The sequence below is a fragment of the Cygnus olor genome, chromosome 29 (genome assembly GCF_009769625.2).
Source record: "Cygnus olor isolate bCygOlo1 chromosome 29, bCygOlo1.pri.v2, whole genome shotgun sequence".
Lineage (NCBI taxonomy): Eukaryota > Metazoa > Chordata > Aves > Anseriformes > Anatidae > Cygnus > Cygnus olor.
In genome coordinates this window covers 483402-501789 of record NC_049197.1, presented here as the reverse complement: position 1 = coordinate 501789, position 18388 = coordinate 483402, and the positions used below count along the sequence as shown (strand labels likewise).

At 68.6% G+C, this 18388-nt stretch overlaps 2 protein-coding genes across 5 annotated transcripts; one reads left to right on the top strand and one right to left on the bottom strand.

The window, feature by feature from the left end:
* The first annotated feature begins 1009 nt into the window (after positions 1 to 1009).
* On the top strand, positions 1010 to 5714 carry LETMD1 (LETM1 domain containing 1). Of its 2 annotated transcripts, XM_040539780.1 has the most exons (9): positions 1010 to 1153; positions 1719 to 1870; positions 2009 to 2124; positions 2324 to 2406; positions 3073 to 3259; positions 3369 to 3470; positions 4060 to 4212; positions 4330 to 4426; positions 4798 to 5714. In XM_040539780.1, the coding sequence occupies exons 1-9, from the start codon at positions 1047 to 1049 to the stop codon at positions 4866 to 4868; spliced, it is 1068 nt and encodes a 355-aa protein (XP_040395714.1). In that variant the 5' UTR covers positions 1010 to 1046; the 3' UTR covers positions 4869 to 5714. The 2 variants fall into 2 exon arrangements, with proteins under 2 accessions (XP_040395714.1, XP_040395715.1); XM_040539781.1 differs by lacking the exon at positions 1010 to 1153 and having other exon boundaries at positions 1725 to 1890.
* Positions 5715 to 5866: 152 nt separating this feature from the next.
* On the bottom strand, positions 5867 to 18300 carry CSRNP2 (cysteine and serine rich nuclear protein 2). 3 transcript variants are annotated; one of them, XM_040539741.1, is made up of 6 exons: positions 12541 to 13022; positions 11720 to 11972; positions 11051 to 11310; positions 9778 to 10074; positions 9105 to 9501; positions 5867 to 8957 (listed from the first exon to the last, which is right to left on the bottom strand). In XM_040539741.1, exons 1-6 carry the CDS (start codon positions 12568 to 12570, stop codon positions 8623 to 8625), a joined length of 1572 nt encoding a protein of 523 aa, XP_040395675.1. In that variant the 5' UTR covers positions 12571 to 13022; the 3' UTR covers positions 5867 to 8622. The 3 variants fall into 3 exon arrangements, with proteins under 3 accessions (XP_040395675.1, XP_040395674.1, XP_040395673.1); XM_040539740.1 differs by lacking the exon at positions 12541 to 13022 and adding an exon at positions 18257 to 18300 and having other exon boundaries at positions 5867 to 9501; XM_040539739.1 differs by having other exon boundaries at positions 5867 to 9501.
* Positions 18301 to 18388: the final 88 nt, after the last annotated feature.

Sequence of the window (18388 nt, the reverse complement as noted above, 5' to 3'; positions counted from 1 at the left end):
GCCAGCCCCGGCCACGGCCGCCCTATCGCCCGCCGAACGCCCCCCGGGCGGCCGTGAGCTTTGATGCGGGCCTTCGCCAGCGGCCTTGCGTGCTCCCGGGCGGCGTTATCGTCTCCCGGCACAATTAAAAGGGCTTTTTGTCGAGCAGCAGGAGCGCTCCCGTAATTAGCGAGCGGGACGGCCTGGACTCTGCTCCACCGGGGCTGTTTCGACGATTAGGGACCCAACCGCCGCCGCCGCGCATTTCCCAGCTGCCGGGACGTGCAGCGCTGATAAAGCGTTATCCCTCCGGGGCCGGATCAATACGGTGAATTATCACCGAGCCCCAGTGGCCCGAACCCCAGGGGTGCAGCACGATAACCCCCGGCTTTCTGAAACCGGCGAAAGGCCCCGGTGCTCCTGATAAGCAAGCGCTGAATGCGCAGCCCCGCAGGAGCGAGCACGTAGGAGCCGCCGGCGTGCGTGACCGGCCCCACGCACTCCGGCTGCGGCCGAGGGCGGCTCCAGGTCCTCCTTCGGGAGGACTTCTCCTTTGGGAAGGCATCGCCCGGGGCTCGGGGGGGGCTGCCGGGAAGGGGCACGGAGCCGGAGGTGCTGGGGAGGGTGACGGGGGAAGGCACCGGGGGGCCAGGAGCAGCCGTGGTGGCGGCGGGGCCGGTCCCTGCGGTGCTTGTAAGGTCCAACGGGGCCCAACGAAGGCCGCCAGGCTGGAGGCCTTGGTGCAGGGGACGGACGGACAGCGGGGGCCGGTACCACCGGGGCTCGGTGCCGAGCAGGGGCAGCGTCCCGGGGGGGGGGGGGGCGGGCAGCAGGGGTAGGCCCACGGAGCGGCTCTGCCCAGTGCTCCGTGCCTCGCTGAAGGGTCCCGAGACGCGGAGGAGAGCCCCGCTGCCGTGGGGGGACGGGGCGGGCTCGGAGCTCCCCCCTCCCGGTCCCCCCCGCTCCTCAAGTCCCCCAAGATGGCGGCCCCCAGCGGCCACTTCCGGCGGCGCTCACGTGACCGCCCGCGCACCGCCTCCCGCCCCGTCACGTGGGCGCCCGCCAAGATGGCGCTGTGCCGGGCGGGGGCTCGCGGCGCGCTCTGGCGGCTCGGCCCCGGGCCCGGCCCCGCCTGGGGCCTCCTGGGGCCGCGGCCCGCACGGGGGGCGCTGAGGTGAGCCGGGACCCCCGGTACCGGCCCTGGATCCCCCGGTGCCTCCCCTGGGAACCGGCCCTGGGACCCCTCCCCCTCCCCGATGCCACCCGGGGGACCCCCGGTGCCTCCCCTGGGGACCGGCCGCGGTGTCCCGGGGTCCCCCACCAGCCCCCGGTGCTGGCCGTGGACCGCCCGGTACCGGCCGTGAGACCCCCGGTACAGGCCATGGACCACTCGGTACCGGTTGTGAGACCTCCGCTACCACCCCCGGACTCTCAACCCCCCCCCCCCCCCCCGATACCGGCCGTGGTGTCCCGCGTCCCCCCCAGCTCCCGGTACCACCCTCTCACCCCTCACCCCCCACCTCCGGTTACCGGCCGTGGTCCCCAGCGCCCCCCGGTGCCCGCGGCTCCCCCCACCCCCGGTCCCGGCTGTGCCCCCCCAGCCCCGCCCTGCCACGGAGGCTCCCGGGGCCTCATCCCCCCCCCTCCCCCCCGGGGAGCTTGGAGGGGGGGGGGGGGGGGGGCAGCGGCCCGGGACCGAGCGAGCTCCTCACCCCCCCCCCGGCCGCCCCCCGCCGCAGGATCCCGGCGCGCGGCTGCTCCGCCAAGGCCGGTTCCCGGGGCGCCCTCGCCGCCCTCGTGCAGGGCGTGAAGCGGATCAACGGGCGCTACGAGCGGTTCCTGCAGCGCTGCTTCCCCCGCTTCTACGCGCTCTACGCCACCTTCACCGGAGGTGGGGGCACGGTGGCGGCGGTGAGACCCCCCCCCCCCCCTCCCTTCCTCCACCCTCCCCCCCGCGGGGCCGGGCCGGAGCTCGCCCGGCGCGTTCGGCTTCCCCGGGGGAGCCTCAGCGCCGCCTCCGCCGCCGCAGGGATTCGGTCGCTCGTCGTGGAGGTGAAGGAGATCAGGAAAATCAGGCAGAAAATGGCCCGGCAGAAGCTGAGCGCTCAGCAGCTGCCCTACCGCGAGATGGAGAGGCTGCGGCAGGTGCGGCCGCGGGGGGGAGCGGGGCTGTTTTGGGGGGGGGGGGGGACGGGACGGGACACGAGCGATTCCTGCCCCAAATCAGGGCCCGGGACCCGTGCTCGGGGCGGGGACGCTGCTTTTGGGGGAGCTGTGGGGGTTTTGCCCCCTGGCCGTTTGATTTTCTGCTGAAAATAAATTCCCGCTTTGGTTTCCGCCGCAGTTCCGCAGGGACGTGATCAAGGCCATCCCCGTCGGCGTGCTCGCCATCCCGCCCTTCGCCAACTTCTTGGTCATCGTCCTGATGTGAGTGCCCCCAATCCCCGACCAGCGCCCGCCTCGGGGGGGGGGGGGGGGGGGCTGCGGGCTCCTCCCCCGGCTGGCGCTGGCGTCTTGGGTTTCGTGGAATTGCTTTTCGGGGTGACAAACATAGGCAGGGCACCCCTCGCTCCGAAGCTCCTGCAGCTCGGGGAACCCGGCCGGCATTTCGCTTTCGCAATCCTGCCCGCCTCGTGCCCGGGACCCGGCCAGGTCCGTGCTTCTCCCCAGCTCGGAGGGGCACAAACATCCCTGGCACGTCGCTGCCACCCCCAGCTGTCCCCTGGGAGCGCTCCGCTCCCTGCCAGCTCCCCTGGCTCGGGCTTTCCCTGCCTTTCTAAATCCTGGCCGTCGTGCCCCGCGAGCCGGTGAGATCCCCAGCGGGGCTCTCCGCGTCGTGCCGAGCTCCGCGACCGTCGGCGCAGCTGGGGATGCCCTGCTGGGAACGCAGCCACCCCGCAGGAGCGTGCCGCCCCCCCCCCCCCCCCCCGAAGGGCAGGAGCTCGCCGCGGCCTCGGGAGGAGCGGGTCCCGCAGGGAGAGGAGCTGCCCGGCCCCAGGACGCTGCTTCCGCCTCCGTGCAGCGAGCGAGGCCGTGCCCGGCTCGTGCGTGCGTGAGTCGGCCCCTCCTGAGCCCCCACCTCTTCTCCCCCAGGTATTTCTTCCCGCGGCAGCTCCTCATCCGCTACTTCTGGACGCCCAGCCAGCAGGTGGAGTTCCTGGACGCCTACCACGCCATCCGCAGCGCGGCGTACACGGAGGTGCTGGAGAGCTTGGCCCTGGCGGCGCGCTCCCTGCCCCAGCCCCAGCTCCAAACCCAGCTGCAGGAGCTCTGCGCCAAGGTGGGCGGGGGGCTGCGGCTCCCTCCCGGGGGCTGAGCGGCTCCCCGGGGGCTCAGCGGTGCCCAGCGCCCCCGGGAGGCGTCGGTGACGAGCGCCGGGGCTCTTGCAGGTGCAGCGCGGGTCCCAGCCGCACGCGGCCGAGCTGTACGCCGTCAGAAGCCTCTTTTCGGGGCCCCCCCTGGCCCTGAGCAAGCTGCGTGTCTCCCACGTGGTGAGCGCCGCTCTCCTCCTCCCCGCGGCTGCGCTGTGTTGGGGTGTGGTGTGAGAAAAACCTCACTCATTTTCTCCAGACGGGACCTTCTGGGAAGGTGTTTTATTCATGATGGCAGTGGCGGGCGTCCTGCCAATTAGGGGAACATTCTAGTAAACAAGTCCTAACCTTTTATTCCCTACTACCCGACACCTGATCACCTCCCCTGTTTCCTCGCTGGCTGAGTACTTCAGGTTCACAACCTACTCGATGCTCCTCCGTACCGTATATGTACAGGTTTTTTTTTTTTCTCCGACCCTTTAATTTCTCCTTTATCCCTTTTTTTTTTTCTTCTCCTTTCTTATGTTTTGGGAACTCGAGATTTTGTTTTACTGTTCCCGCGCTGCTCGTCCCGTGTTCCTCGAGCTTCCACCTTATTTTGGAGCAGTGAGGCAACAGAGTTCGGAGAAGCGTTCGGAACGCCGACCTGCCTGGCGTTTCTCCGTGCTGTGACTACGCAGCTGCCGTTGGGTGGCTCGGGTTGTGCCCGAGCCGTCCCGCTCCGCGCTTGCCTGGGCTCACGGGGTCCGTGCCTTGTTCTCTGCTCCAGAGGGCCCTGAGCCACGTCCTGTTCCTCACCCCCCGCCTGCCGGCCTTCTTCCTGAGGCACCGCCTGCGCAGCCACGTCCTGGAGATCCGGCACCTGGACCGGGCCCTGCTGCGCCTGGGCTTGGGCCAGCTGTCCGAGGAGGAGCTGAGAGCGGTGAGGGAGGCTCCGGTGCCGAGGAGGGGTCCCGGGGCGCTCCCCTGTGTGACCCCGGGGCCCGTTGCTGTCCCCCCCCGCCTGTTTTTCTTCCCCCCCCCCCCCCCCCCGGTGCAGGCTTGCTACCTCCGGGGCTTGAACTCGACGCACCTCGGCATGGCTGAGTGCAGAGCGTGGCTGGAGCAGTGGCTGCGGCTCTCCTGCAAGCTGCAAGGTGAGGGCGGCCGAGCGGCAGCTCCCGCCTGCTGGGGACGGGGGGGGGGAAACGCGTTTTGGGGAGGTTTCGCTGGAGTTTGGCTGGGAAAAGGCTCAGGGCGCAGCACCTGGGGAGCGGGACGCGGGCTGTGTCCCCCTTGAGAGGAGGACACGGGTGGGGGCTGAGGGGCCCTCGTGGTGGCAGGCCCGAGCCCTGCAGCAGGCCTGGGGGGAAGCAAAATGGGAACGGGAGGGAAATAAAGGGCAGGGAACAGAGCAAAAAGCCCCTGGGGAGCTCCCCAGCCCCCCGGGGAGGGGATGAACGCGCCGGGAGCGGTTTGGTTTGCAGCCTCTGCTCCCCGCCGCTCACCCCCCGCTCTCGCGGTGCAGTGTCCGAGGTGTCCCTGCTGGCCAACAGCATGGTCCTGCTGTCCCTCAACTACCTCGGGGCCAAGGAGTGAGCGCGGAGGGGCCCCGGCTGCGACCCCTCGCCTGCGGCATCGCGGGGGGGCTCGCGCTCCCCCCCCCTCTCCCCCCCCCCGGCCCTGGCACCTCGGGCAGAGTTTCGGCGGTGCTGGGCAGAGCCTGGAGCCGACCAGCGGAGCCCCGCGCGCCCTCCGGCCACCGCCGCACCCCCAGGTGCTGCCACGCAGGTGAAGGGGGGTCCCCGTCCCTCTGCGCTGTCCCCGCTGCCCCTCACGGCTCCGTTTCACCTCCTGACCTGCGTCACTTTACGGATGGGGGGGGGGGGAACAGGCGTCCCCCCCCTGCCTCCAGGAGCTTCCCGTAGCGCCTCCTCGTAGTGGGTTGTGCTCAGCTTGGGTCCTGCTGCTCTCTTCCCTCGTGCGGAGGGGATCCTGGGGTCGTTCACTGAAGTCTTAATGCAAACAGCTCCTGAAGGGGGGCGAGGGCCAGCCCCCGGCTCCCCCGGGACCTGCCGGGGGGGGGGGGGGGTCCCCGTGTTTTGTTCCCAGGGCTGGGGGTCAGCCCCTGCCCTGCACCGAACCGCTGCGGCCACGGACGGCGCTGGGAAGGACCGAGCTGCACCGGCGGCGAGGACACGGCCTCCAGCAGCGCCTGCCCCGCTCGGGTTTAGCCCCGCGCTTTGGGCTCCTCGGGAAAGGATCTGGGGGCAAGAGGCCAGCAGCAGCCTGCGGCGTGCTCCCCCCGTGTCCCCGAGGGACTAAACCCAGCCTCTCACCACCTCTGTCCTAGCGCGGTCTGTGCACGAGAGACTCTGGAGTGAATTTCAACCTGCTTTAAATGTTTTATTAAAGACAAAAGCAAGCGAACCGCTCGCCCGGCTCTAAACCAGCTGCCTCTGTCCCTGCGCGCCTTTCGCCACGGACGCTTCCTGCTGCCCTTGCTCTGTTTTTGCCCCGAGGCGCGCTGCCGGCCCCAGCAGGACGTGCTCACAGCCTGCTTGTAACGCCCGTTAAGCCCAAAGCGACTCCCGGTGCAAGTTTGAGCACTTCTTTATTTTTACACTTAAATATTCTCTTTAAATACAGCATTATCACCATGAAAAGAACGTAAAAGGCCAAAAAAAAAAAAAAAAAAATGCGGAGGACCTGACAAGCTTTGGATTCACACCGGAAACGGAAAAAAAAAAAAAAGAAATGCCACCTGCGTACAGTGTGTGAGAGACGGGGGCGAGTCAGGAGGAGCAGGGTCAGGATTTAAATAGGAGGAGCTGGGCTGGGGCCGGGGGGGGCAGGCTGGGGCCGCGTGCCGGTGCCACCGCCCCCGAGCAGCCCAGTAGCACCAGTGGGGGCTGACCGGTTCGTGGCGCAGCTGATGGGTCAGTAAGAGCCGGCGTGGTGCCAGCGTTAGTGTCAGTGAGTGTCGAAAACGAACGAAAAAGGCAGGAATGCACTTTCATTGCACTATTAAGAGCATAGTTATCTTTGTAAAAATAGAGCAACTCCGATTAGTTCTTTGCTTAGTGTGAGCGCGCCCAGCCCAGCCCAGCGGGCGTCCTGCCCTCGGGTCCCGCGCGCAGCCCGGCCTCGCTGCCTCACCCGGCTTCGGTTGCGGCTGCGGTGTCTGAGCTGGGGAGCGCTGAAGTCATTTAAACGAAAGGAAAAACCAAGAAAACACCCCCCCCCCCCGCCCCCCCCCCCCCCAAAAAAAAAAAAAAAAAAAAAAACTCCAAAGATTTAATCCTATTCAAGTGTCACCGTTTGCTCTGGCTTGGCAGCTCAGAGTTTTGCACAGGAGGACGCCCGCCCCGTGCCCTCGCCGGCCAGGGAACGGGGGGGGGCACGGCAGCCCCCCCAGACGGAGGGCGGGGGGGGGGGAGGCACGGCCCCGGGTAAGGCGTCGTTCCTCCCAGAGCCCGAGCCGGGACGTAGCCCTTGGGTCCCGGCCGTGCCGGTAAGGCAGGAGGGAGCGCGCTGGGGCAGGAGGCACCGAGCCCCAAAGCTGGAGCCCCCCCCCCCCCCCCCCAAGCTGCACCTCCCGGGCTCTGTGCGAGCCTGCGGAGAACGGGGACGGCCCTGGGCACACGAAGCCGCCCGCGGAGCTGCTGTGTGCCACCCGAGGCCCCGCTGCAGCCGCTCAGAGGGGCACCAAAAGGTCCCAGCCTGCCACCGGCGGGGGTGGGAGCAGCTCGGAGGCCCCCCCCCCCACCCCCCCCAGACCCCAGCGAGCGGCCACCAAGCAGAAGCAGGAGAAGAGCCGTGAAACAAAACGAAGCCCGAACAATTAAAGCACTTGTGCAGAACACAGTTTGTCCCAGTCCGCTCTCCCCGCTCCCCAGGGCTGGGGGGGGGGGGGTTGGGGGGCACAAACGTCCCTTTGGAGTGGGGGGGGGGGGGGGGCTCCTGCCAGCAGCAGCGTTTGCAAAGGAAATGAGAGGGCGGCAGCAGCCCGGGGCTGTATTGGGTTTCCATCCTCCGGCGGCAGGAGGAAGCTCGTGGGCAGCGGGGAAAGGCTTCAGGAACAGCTTCGGAGCTCGGCACCTTCTCCTCCGCTCCGGCACGGCAGTCGGGGACTCCCGGGGGGGTTCCGTGTGCCCCTCTCCTCCCCCTCGCTGCGGTCTCCCTGCGAGGTTTGCTCAGCTGGAGTCCGTCTGCGCCCTCGGGCAGGGGGTGCTCGCGGCGTGGCTGGGGCTGGAGCAGCGCTGAGCTCCCGTCCCCAGCTCGGATGGCGTTGTCCCACTGGGGGGGGGGGAGATGGAAACCGCTGCAGAAGGGCAGGGGAGCTCTGCTGCTCGCTGGGTCCTGCCCCTCCGCGTGCAGCGTGGCCAAACTCCCCTCGGCCCCGCGGGGTTGGTGTGAGGAGCTCGAAGGAGCAGCGCTGGGGAACAAACCCCCGGGGGGCTGCAAAGTGCTTTCACCGCCCGGCGAGGGGGCAAAGCGGACGCGCTCGCCTCTGCCCCTCCTGCAGGCTGGCGGGGGCGGACGGACGGACGGACGGACGTGGTGGCCGGACGGGGCTCTCCTCCCGCCGCGCTGCCCCCGCGGCACGGAGCCGGGTGTCATTAAAAGCAATGAGGTGATGAGCAAAAAAACCTTCCAGGAGAGTTTGTGGGCCGTCTTCCCCCCCCTGTTGTGCAGCTAAAGGGAGGTTAGGGACCTCCCCCACCAGCGTGGGGTCTTCACCGCTCCGTCCCTGCCTGCCCGATGTCTGCCCGGGTGCAACGGGGCAGTGCCGGACAGGAGGGGCTGGTGCGGCACCTGGAGAGATGCTAGGCTGCGGCACAGCCTGGTAAACATTCAACACATTAAAAAAAAAAAAAACAAAACTAAAAAGGTCGTCTTCTGTTTAAAAGACAAGGGGAGAAGGTGCCCAGGCGGGCGCTGCAGCAGGGCAGCTGCAGAGGCGGAGGACGGGGAGAAGCAGGAGGCTGCGTTCGCATGCGGACGGCAACCGAGCGGCCGCGGGCGGTGGCCGAGCCCCGAAACCGTCCCTGCTGGGCTGGCGGCGCGAGGAGGGCGAGCAGCGGGGCCGCGGCCACCTGAAAGCAGCCGAGCACGGAGGCCTCGAGTCTACTGCTCCGAGACGCGGCCACGCGGCGTGGTCCTGGGGAGCGCGCCCAGCGCCAAGCACAAGGAGCCGCCTCCGAGCAGCACCTGCCTGGGCTCGTTTAAAATCACCTGTACAAAGCAGCCCCGCTCCCCTCCCCCCCCCCGCAATTAAATAACCTCGCGTGGCCGCTGCTGGTCCGTCAAATAATCGTCAATAAATAGAGGAAGGGGCGCCCGCGGCTGCTCAGACGGGCAGGGCGGCTCCCAGCGCGCGCTCCTCGGCGTCGGGCAGCTCCCGCGCTCGCTCCAGGGCTTGCTCCGGTGCAGGGGACGGAGAGTTTGTGCAAGAGGGAGAGGCGGGCGCCGCACGGCAGCCCTCACCAGCGGCTGCAGCCTCCGGAGCCGGGGCTTTTGCCGCTTCTCCCTTGCTCGGAGCAGCGGTGGCTCGGCCGCAAGTCACCAGCGACGCCACGGGGACGGAGATGACGCTCAGGTCCTTCTCGCTCGGGTACGTCGGGGGCACCTCCAGCTCCTCGGGGCCACTCTCGCCCTTGGTGCCCAGCACGGTGCGCTGCTCCACCTGGTAGTAGACCACCGGGCCACCGTTCAGGTAGGGCTGGTTGCCCGCCGCCGCCTGCTCGGTGCCGTCGGCAAAGCAGAGGACGGAGGAACCCGGCGGCAGCTGGGCTTGGATGAGGATGGGGGCGGCGAGGCCGGGGCACAAACCCTCCGGCACGGCCAGGGGCTCCTCCAGGATGCAGACGCCCAAGCTCTCCACGCCGGAGCTGCTGCTCGAGTCTTCCTCGGCCTTCAGCCTCTCCAGCTCCTCTGCCGTCTGCAGGTGCATGACGGCCGTCTCGTTCTCCGCCATGAACTCCTGGAAGTCCTGCGTCTCCGGCGGCTGCGTCCCCGGCCAGGCGCTGCCGGAGCCCTGTGCTGCTGCCGCCGCCGCCGCCGCCTCCTCCTCGGCGGGCCGGGCTCCCTGGCGCTTGTTCTCCAGCTCCAGCTTCATGATGGTGTGGAGGTAGTGAGTCCGCACCCGGATGGGGTTGAATTCGATGCGGCCGGCCATGTTCCCGCAGCCGTCCCGCGAGCAGCCGCAGGGGAAGGACATGCGGTCCACCTGCGAGAGGGAGACGCCGCAGCTGAGGACGGCGGCGCCGGAAGCACGCGTGACGGCGATTTCTGCCTCCTGAACCAGCCCCACCAGCGCCCAAACGCCATCCCACAACAGGGGCTTGACCCCTGGGAGGGTTTTCCCTGCAAGGGGTCCCCAAAACAAGGCCGGGGCTGCACACCCATCGCCTCCAGTCCCTTCTCAGCCCTCCACGTCTCACGGAGGGCCCGGCACCGCGGGCAGGCCGAAGGCTGGGCGCTGGCAGCTCCCACCCCGACTCACCTGGCATTTGATGCCCGCCTGGCTGCAGGCGCAGGCCTCGGGGTCGCAGTAGAGGCGGCAGTCGCAGCCGCACTCCTCCCGTGACAGGCGGATGGCCCGCAGCTCCTGCTTCTCCTCGGCGTCGATGCGGTGCACGCCGGAGGCGCGGAGCAGTGCCCGGCGCCGCTTGGTGGGCAGGGGCTGCAGGAAGAAGTAGTCATCCACCTCCACGTTCTCCACGTCGATGTCGTCGTCTGAGACGTCCTCCAGCGTCAGCCCCTCCGCCTCCTCGGACTCCACCGTGCCGTTCTTGGTGAGCTGTGGGGCGGGGGGACAGCGCTGAGACCCGGCAGCGATGCTGGGGGGGCTGCGGGTCCCCTGGGGGGCAGCGCCGACCCCGACTGCGCACCTCAGGGCAGAGCCAGCGGGAAGGGTCGAGCCCAGGCCCATCCCCAGCCCCCTGGTCCCGCACAGCGGTTTACAGGAAAAAAAATATGAAGGAGTTCAGAGCAGAGGCTCCGCCGCCTTCCCTCCTCCCTGCAAGGAGCATGACAAAAGGAGGTCGCCGCTTCCTAAAAATACCCGGGCCCTGGGAGAGGAGGGGTTTGGGGACGAAACTTCGCCTCCCTGCTGGGGTCCGTCCTGTTCTTGGCCCCCAAACCCTGGCACCGAGGACGCGCGGCCCCGCTGCTCCCCGGGGAGATGCAGCCGGACCCAGGGGCCGTCGCCAGCCCCTCCGGCCCCCGTGGCTCCACCGGCAGCGCGCGGAGCCGGCAGAAAAACCCGTGCTAAGAAAAAAATGGTAAAACCCGAGGCGGCCGGCTGGGCCTGCGTCCCTCTGCCAAGCGCGTTGTCATGGCAGCAGCAGCCTGATTAAAGGCTGGCTTCGCCGACAGCATCCGCGCTAACGAAGCCCGGCCCCGAGGCAACGCCCAAGGGTGCGCACCCCGCGCCTGTAATTGGGGACGGGTTGGGGAGCAGGCAGAGCCACCCGGACCCGGATCCTCCCTTAGCTCGGCCGCCTCCCAGACTGGAATTTCCACCGGCACAGACCCGGAGAGGTTTGTCCGGGCTCTCCAGGAGGGAAGGGGGGAGCGACGGAGCAACCGGGCAGTAAGAGCAGCAGCAACAGAAAGAAGAGGTGACAGGAGAGAAGAGGAAGAAAAAAAAATAATTAAAAAAAAAGGCACAGAACAGAGCTAAACTACCCCAAATCAGCACGGAACAGCAGCCCGGCTCCCCCCCTCCCCGTGCGCTCCCTTTGCCGAAGCCCGGGGGCAGCTGCCGGCCGTACCTTCATTTTCTTGGCGTGGAGCTTCTCCTCCTTGAGGTGCTCCCGCAGGATCTCCCGGTGGTTCACCTCCTGCTCCTGCGCGAACTCGCAGAGCGTGTAGCGGCGCACCGAGTTGTGGCGCTGCGCCATGCCCAGGGAGCTGCCGCCCTGGCTGGGCACGCTGGTGAAGCCCTGGCGCCGGGCGAAGTAGTACACCGTCACCTGGTCGAAGCGCACATTCTTCCTGCGCAGCTGCTTCTGCCTCTTCAGGATGGAGGTGGCTGCGGGGAGGGCGAGCCCAAGGCGGGGTTGGAGCAGAAAGCAAGCCCGCTCGGCGGCCCCGCGGCGGCCTCCCACCCCCGGAGAGCGGCGTCTCCGCGCCCCCCGCCGCGTGGAGGGCGCCTCGCTCGTGCCAGCAGCCCTGGGCTGGCTCGCGGCGACTTGGCTGTGCCCACCCGGGCTGCTGCTGCCACGTAGACAAATCCCATTAATTCAGCTCCCCTCGCAAAGCTCTCACCCCGTTCAGACACCCAAATGTTTTGGAAGGGGCTGGGAAAGGAGCGGGAGGAATAAAGGCTCGGGGACGGACACTCGCCATCTCCCAGTTGGCAAGGGATGAGCATGGGGGGAGCCGAGGTGGCACAGCGGCACCGCCAGGGACCGTCCCCGTCCCCGTCCCGGGCCACTCACGTATGAAGCCGGTGGAGCTGGAGGGGTTGACGCTGTCGCAGCTGTCGGCGCTGTCGCTGTTGGAGATTTCATCGTCCGAGTTGGAGGCCGGGGAGCCCACGTCCGCATCCTCGAACTTCCTCTTGAGGCCGCCGCTCGCGATCGCATCCATTTGGCCGCGGCTCGCATGGAGAGCGGGCGCGCAGCGGGCGGGGGGGGACCTGCCACCGGCTCCCCGGCGCCAGCCCCAGCTGCCGGCGGACTCGCCGTGGACCTGCGGGCACGGGGAAAGAAAGTCAGCACCCAGGGACCGAGCCCGACCCCTTGCTCCTCACCAGAGCACCCGCAGCCCGGGGAGGGTGATGGTCCCCAGCCCCACCACCGCCCTGCTCTCAGGAGTGCAGAGCCGTGGTGCCCCGGCAGCGCTTGTGGATAAGCAAAGCAGCACCTGGGGCACCCCGAAGCTCCCCCCCTCCAGCCAGGAGAGCTGTAAGACCCACGGGACCCAGCTCAGAGGCCCCGAGAGCTGTTAAAAAACGGCCGATTTTCAGGCAGAGCCCTCGGGACAGAGCCTGGCAAGGAGGTGGCAGGGACCCACGGGCCAGAGGAACCCAGCCTGGATCTAGGGAGGGCCCAGGAGCAGAGGCGAGCTCCTCCTGCCCACATTTAATTCGCATTTAACACATTTAATTCGCATTTAAACAACCGCAGCGCTTCCCACTAGCCGCAGAGTGGCCGAAAGCCGGACTCAGACCGATTTGTAACCCCCCATCAAAGGGAGACCCCTGGTTTGTAGCACCCAGGAGCATCCGAGCAACGCGCCGGGGACTGAGCAAAGCCACCTCTGCCGGGGAGGCCGTCGGTCTCTGCATCTCCAAAATCTACAGCCCGAGCTGCTCCCGGCGCATCGTCCCCCGCCGCCGGCCCCACGCGAGGGGCTGGAGGGACGTGGAGCCGGCGGATCTCGCTGGGAAGCCTGGAAGCGCTGGGCAAGGGGGGGATTTCGGGGAGCCCCCGCGGGGGGGAGGCAGAGCCGAGGCTGCCGTGGACGCGGGCGGCTCCGTCCCCGTCCCTCTGTGCGGCAGCGCCGGTTCTCATGGCAACGGAACAAACGGCTCCGGGAGACCGCCGGCAGCGTCCGTCCGTCCGTCCGTCCACCGGAGACGTGGATGCGCCCCGAGGAGCCCCCGGCACCCTCAGTGCTGCGGAGGAGCCGCCAGCGGCCGTTTTCTGCCCCAAAAAGGTAGCGCTGGCGGAAAGCCGCGAGGGGCTCGCCGGTGTCCGCGCCCCAGAGCGCCACGATTTGCCCCGACTCGGCTGAGCCCAGGCTTAAAAATCAGCTTTTTTTTTTCAGGGGAATTGGGTTGTGGTTAACTGTGGTGCTGGAGAGGGGAAAGGAGCAGCTCTGGAAGCAGCGTGGTGCTGATCTAACTGCGCTGTGCCTGCATGCGGACAGGGACGGGCCCCAAAAGTAAAGTGAGGGCAGAAAACAGCTGCTCGAGCACCCCTGCCCCAAGGAACCAGCACCACGTCCCTCGTGTCACCGCGTCCCTTTCCAAACCGGCCCCCTGTCCCTGGCCTTGGCGCTTTCTCATCCCCGTGTCCCATTTTCGGGGGCAATTTTGCCCCTGGAGCTGGTGGCCACGCACCCCCCACTCGGCTTCCTTTTGGGAAGGAGCTCGCTGGTGAGCACACGGGGAGGTTCCTGCTGTCCCTGCAATCCCCGACACCAGCAGGGGTGGATGAAGGAGGAACACCCCACGAGCCTCCTCGTTTCCCTGGGGCTGGGCCAGGATGCTGACGCCGATCCCTCCCTGCTCGAGGCTCCCTAGCTCTCCATCCTTTCCCCGGGATGGGGGCGGCAGCAGCCCCCGCACGATGCCCGCAGCGGGACGTGGGCTCCGTCCGTCCGCTGGCTCAAGTTACCCTTCCGAAATAGAAAGTGCACTCGTGAAAACGTCCCGGGCACGGATGCGAGGGGCACAAAGGCGCCGGATGCGTAACGGAGCCGTTCACAGCCCGCAAGGGGGGGACCGGGACCCTGACCCGGGTGTTGCGGCGGGGACGTGGTGGCATCCCATCCTCCCTGCCATTCCCTGCAGGCTTCCTTCGGTTTTGGGCAGGAGGTAAAGCCTCGAGGAGGGAATTCGACTGGAACGGAGAAAGGAGAAACTTCCCCCGCACGCCGGCCAGAGGTTTCCATGCTGAGCTCCGCGGGAAGCCATCACACGACACCAATTCCCCTTCTTTCCGTTATTAAACCATGCCGAAAGGAGCTAAACTAAAAATATTAATTTTTCCATGTCAGCAGTCGCTGGAATTGCCCTTGGGAGCGGGAGCAGGGAGGGCTTTGTACAAGCGAGGAGGGCGGCGGGGCCGGCAGGGCGACGGGTGCTCCGGGGCGCTGCTCCGGCCGCGAGGCCCCAAAATCTGACGCGACCGCGGGCAGAGGCGCTCGCAGGGCCCAGGGAAGCAGCCGAGGGCTCAGGGCAAGCACCCCCATTTGGTTAACGAGCCGGGGTGACCACGAGGCGCTAATGACGGAGCCAAAAAGCCGAGCTGCTGGCGTGCAGCCGTGCTCGGGCTGGGGCTGCCGTCGCCGCCTTGGTGACACCGGGGCAGTCCCGGCCCTGCTCTGCATCCTCCTGGCTGCCTGCTTCGGTTTTCCTCCCTCCGCCTGCACGTGGGAGCGTTCCTCCCACGGCCGGGGACGGCTCAGGCTCGTTGTGGCGCACGGCAGGAGCCCGGAGGACGTTGGCCACGTCTCAGGCGCTCTCCGCGCAGAAACCCCCGCAGTCCGTGCGCAGTTCTATCCCAGGCAGCGGGAGCGAGCGGTGCCCATGGGGACCCTCGGGGGCTCCGCCTGCGGACACCCTCCACGGACACCCCCGAAGCGGCAGGGCTGGGGGGGCGAAGCAGAAATTCGAGCCCAGCACCTCGCAAGGCTGGAGCGGGAGCAGCCCCTTCGGGCGCAGCGGCGCCGGCGCTGGGTTTTGGGAGGAGGCCGGGTTGGGTTAAGTGGCCTGAAAAGAGCAAGAGGCCAAAGCCTGCGAAGGCTCCCGGGTTTGGTTTTTTTTTTTTTGATGTCAAGAGGCGTCGAACACCCAACCCACACGGAATAACCCCAAATTCCAGCCTGGAAGGAAGATGACCTTTGCTGATCTATGGGCGTGGGAAGGGGCCCTCCCGCTCCCCGCAGCGCGGCCGGGGCTGAGCCTGCACAAAGCCCAGCACCACTCGGAGAAACGCCGGCGTCCATCCGTCCGTTTGTCCACCCGTCCGTCCGTCCGTCTGTCCATCCGTCTGTCCGTCCACCCCTCTGCCCACTAATCCCACGCCAGAGAGCAGCTCCTCGGCCGGCAGCGAGGCAGCAAAGGCCGATTGTTTCAGCAGATGGAAGAGAAGAGGGAGGGAGGGATGGAGACGCCCGCAGGGGGCTGTGGGAAGAGGACGGAGGGGGGCGAGCAGCGGGGAGACCCCCCCCCCGGTTTATCGACACCAGTGGAAAAAGCGGCCCCGGCTGAACTGGGGTCACTGGGGGCGCGCGCACACGGGCATCGGCGGCAGCCCCGCACGAGCAGAGGGCAACGCGCAGCCGTCGAGCCTCCCCGCGCCCCAGGAGAAGCACCTCGACCCCGCCGCTGTTAATGTTTAAGGCCGCAGCACGGCGGGCAGGATAAAGCCAGGGAGAGAGGAAAACAACCCCAAGGAGCCCATTTTATTCCGCTGCAGCGCCGAGCTCAGCATCCCCTGCGAAGGCAGCGCTGCAGCGCGAGGCAGAACCGGCAGGGGAGAGGATTTCGGTGATCTCCCTTCCACCCGAGGCAAGGGGCAGCGATTTCAGAGGGCAAAGGCCTCCGCCGACGGCCGGGCTCCTGCTCCCCCGGCTTGAAACCCACCCCGCAGGGGCTCGGCCGGCGCTCGCCGCGCTGCAGCAGGAGCGGCGCTGCCGGGGATGACGCGGCTGCAGCGCCGCAGAGCCGCCGCAGCGCGATGCCGGCCCCGGAGGAAGCTGCAGAGCGCGCCGGGGGCTCGGACAGACGGACACCGGCGGCTCGGACAGACGGACGCCGGCCGAACAGTCCCGCAGCTCGGCGCTGGCACGCAGCGGACGCCCTTCACGGCTCCCCGGGATGCGCGGACGAGCACCCAACGCGCCCAGCCTGCGGAGCGGCTGCTTGCGGCCAAGGGAGAGCAAAAAAAAAACCAAAAAAACCCTGGTCCCCGCTCCGCAGCTCCTCCGAAAGCGGCCGAGGCGCTGCGCTCCCTCCCCAAGCCCTGCGGAGCACCCCCGGGATGGCTCGGCCTTGGGCCCGGCCCCTGGGAAAGGGCACGGCTCGGCGGGCAGAGCGCGGCACCGCCTGCCCGAAGGGGGCTAATTGAGCACGGAAGGCGCTGACGCCCGACGAGCTCCGCAGAATTGACCCCGGCACAAGGGTCCGGGACCTCGCCGAGCCCAGACGCTGCCCCAGGGCCGAAGCTGGGATCCACAGAGGAGAGACGAAACCACCTCCACCGCGGCGGGCCCGTCCCCCACGGGGCAGCCACTTTGCAAACGCGACGAGTTCAGCGGTCGCCGCTCCGCTTGTTTGCGAACCGCTCGGCAGAGGCTTCCCAAAGGGTTCGGTCGTCGGCCCAGAGATTTAGGGACCCGCTTCGCCCCGAGCCGTCCTCGTTTCGGAGGGTGCTGTGCTCCGGGGAAGCCCCCGGGTCGGGGCTCAGCGCTCCTGCCACCAACGGGGCCGGAGCGAACGGCCGGCCTCGCCTTCGCCCCCACACCACGGTTCGGTTTCTCTCCTGCGCTGCGAGCGGAGCCAACGCATCAATCCGGGCTACGGCTCCCCCGGCAGCGGCACCACCAGCGCCTTACGCAACGAGCATCAAAATTAGCAGCGACGGGCGCAGGTCGGCCTAGCGCAAGGGCCCCAAAATCGCGTCTCCGGGCACGCCGCGGCCAGGCTGAGCTTCCCACGCCGCCGCCGGGCCTCCTCGGGGCGGTGAGACGGGCAGGATGGAAAAGGCTGGCCCCGAAAAGCAACGCGGGGCCCTTGCCCGGTGCTCACGCTGAGCCGCCGAGGCTGGGCCCACCCCGTGAGGTCTCGCCCCAAAGACCTCGAGGCCGAGGGCACTGCAAGGCGCTCCGAGGGAGGCCGAAGGCCGGCACACCGCGAGGAGGAGCGCGAGGAGCACACCGTGCCCTGCCCTCACAGCTCCTCCCAAAACCCCATGGAGGGCCGGGGCCGCCTCGCAGCAACGGCCGGGGAGGAACCCGGTGGGCACCCGGGCACCGAGGGGCCTTGGGCAGCCCCCGTCCCCCCCGCAGGAGGCAGAGGGGGCTGGGCTGGGCGGAGGCCGCCGGATGCCTCAGCCCCCCAGATTTGTCCCCACACCACCATGGGGCCGTCAGCGCCTTCCCTGGGGGGCTCGCAGTGAACACTGAGGACCCCCCGAGCTGTCCCCAAGGACCCCCCTGAGCTGTCCCCAGCCCCAAGCCACCCCGGCAGCTCCTTGCCCGGGGTCTCCTCCGTGCCCCTGTCCCGGCTCCTTCGTGCCCGTGACCGCAGCCCCACCGCTCGGGGTCCTCCTGGGGGGGGCTCCCCAAAAGCCCAGGGCCGGCCGCCCCTCCCCTGGCACCCCAACTCTCAGAGGGGCGACGGCCACAACCCCCCCACCCCGCAGCCCAGTGCCAAGGGCACCCTCGGCCTCACGCCCTATGGGGCGCCCAGCACCACCCCACGTCCTCCATAAGCGTGAGACCCTACGCTCCTCACAGCCCCCCCAGCTATAAGGGACCCCCATCCCCTACAGCCCCCCTAAACACACATCCCTCACGGACCCCCCAGACAGCAAAGGGACGATCCCAGCTGCAAGGGACCCCCATCCCCTAGAGGCCAAAGGCTGCAGAGCCCCCTACGTCCCCTATAGCTCCCCCATCCCCTATAGAGCCTCAGCTGCAGACCCCCCCCTCACCCCCTGCAGACCCCCAGCTGCAGAGCCCCCCTCATCCCCTATAGGCCCCCAGCTGCAGAGCCCCCCCCATCCCCTATAGACCACCCCCATCCCCTATAGGCCCCCAACTGCAGAGCCCCCCCCCATCCCCTATAGGCCCCCAGCTGCAGAGCCCCCCCCCATCCCCTATAGACCCCCCCCCCATCCCCTACAGGCCTCCCCCAACCCCTATAGGGCTCCAGTTGCAGACCCCCCCCCTCATTCCCTGCAGGCCCCCAGCTGCAGAGCCCCCCATCCCCTATAGCCTCCCCCATCCCCTACAGGCCCCCAGCTGCAGAGCCCCCCCCCATCCCCTATAGACCCCCCCCATCCCCTATAGGCCCCCAGCTGCAGAGCCCCCCCCCATCCCCTATAGACCCCCCCCATCCCCTACAGGCCTCCCCCAACCCCTATAGGGCTCCAGTTGCAGACCCCCCCCCCTCATTCCCTGCAGGCCCCCAGCTGCAGACCCCCCCATCCCCTACAGCCCCCCCCTCACCCCCCCATCCGCAGCCCCCTCCCCACAGGCCCAGTCCCATAGGGTCCACCGCCTGCCGCCCCCCCACTCACCGGCTCCCCGGGGCGAGGCGGCGGCGGGGCCTTGCGGAGGGGGGCCCGGGGGGAGGGGGCCCCGAGGCCAGGGTCCGGCGGCGGGGCGGGGCCGGCGGGGCGGGGGCGGCCCCCGGGGCGGCTCGGCGCTGG

Excerpts from the sequence above, each read along its gene's own strand:
- LETMD1 (XM_040539780.1), top strand. The coding sequence starts at position 1,047 with ATGGCGCTGTGCCGGGCGGGGGCTCGCGGCGCGCTCTGGCGGCTCGGC. Across the intron at positions 1,154-1,718 it reads CCCGCACGGGGGGCGCTGAG|GATCCCGGCGCGCGGCTGCT; the intron begins GTGAGCCGGGAC and ends CCCCCGCCGCAG. Across the intron at positions 1,871-2,008 it reads CTACGCCACCTTCACCGGAG|GGATTCGGTCGCTCGTCGTG; the intron begins GTGGGGGCACGG and ends CCGCCGCCGCAG.
- CSRNP2 (XM_040539739.1), bottom strand. The coding sequence starts at position 12,570 with ATGCAGAGACCGACGGCCTCCCCGGCAGAG. Across the intron at positions 11,973-12,540 it reads CGACGGCCTCCCCGGCAGAG|GTCCACGGCGAGTCCGCCGG; the intron begins GTGGCTTTGCTC and ends CCGTGCCCGCAG. Across the intron at positions 11,311-11,719 it reads CAGCTCCACCGGCTTCATAC|CCACCTCCATCCTGAAGAGG; the intron begins GTGAGTGGCCCG and ends CCCTCCCCGCAG.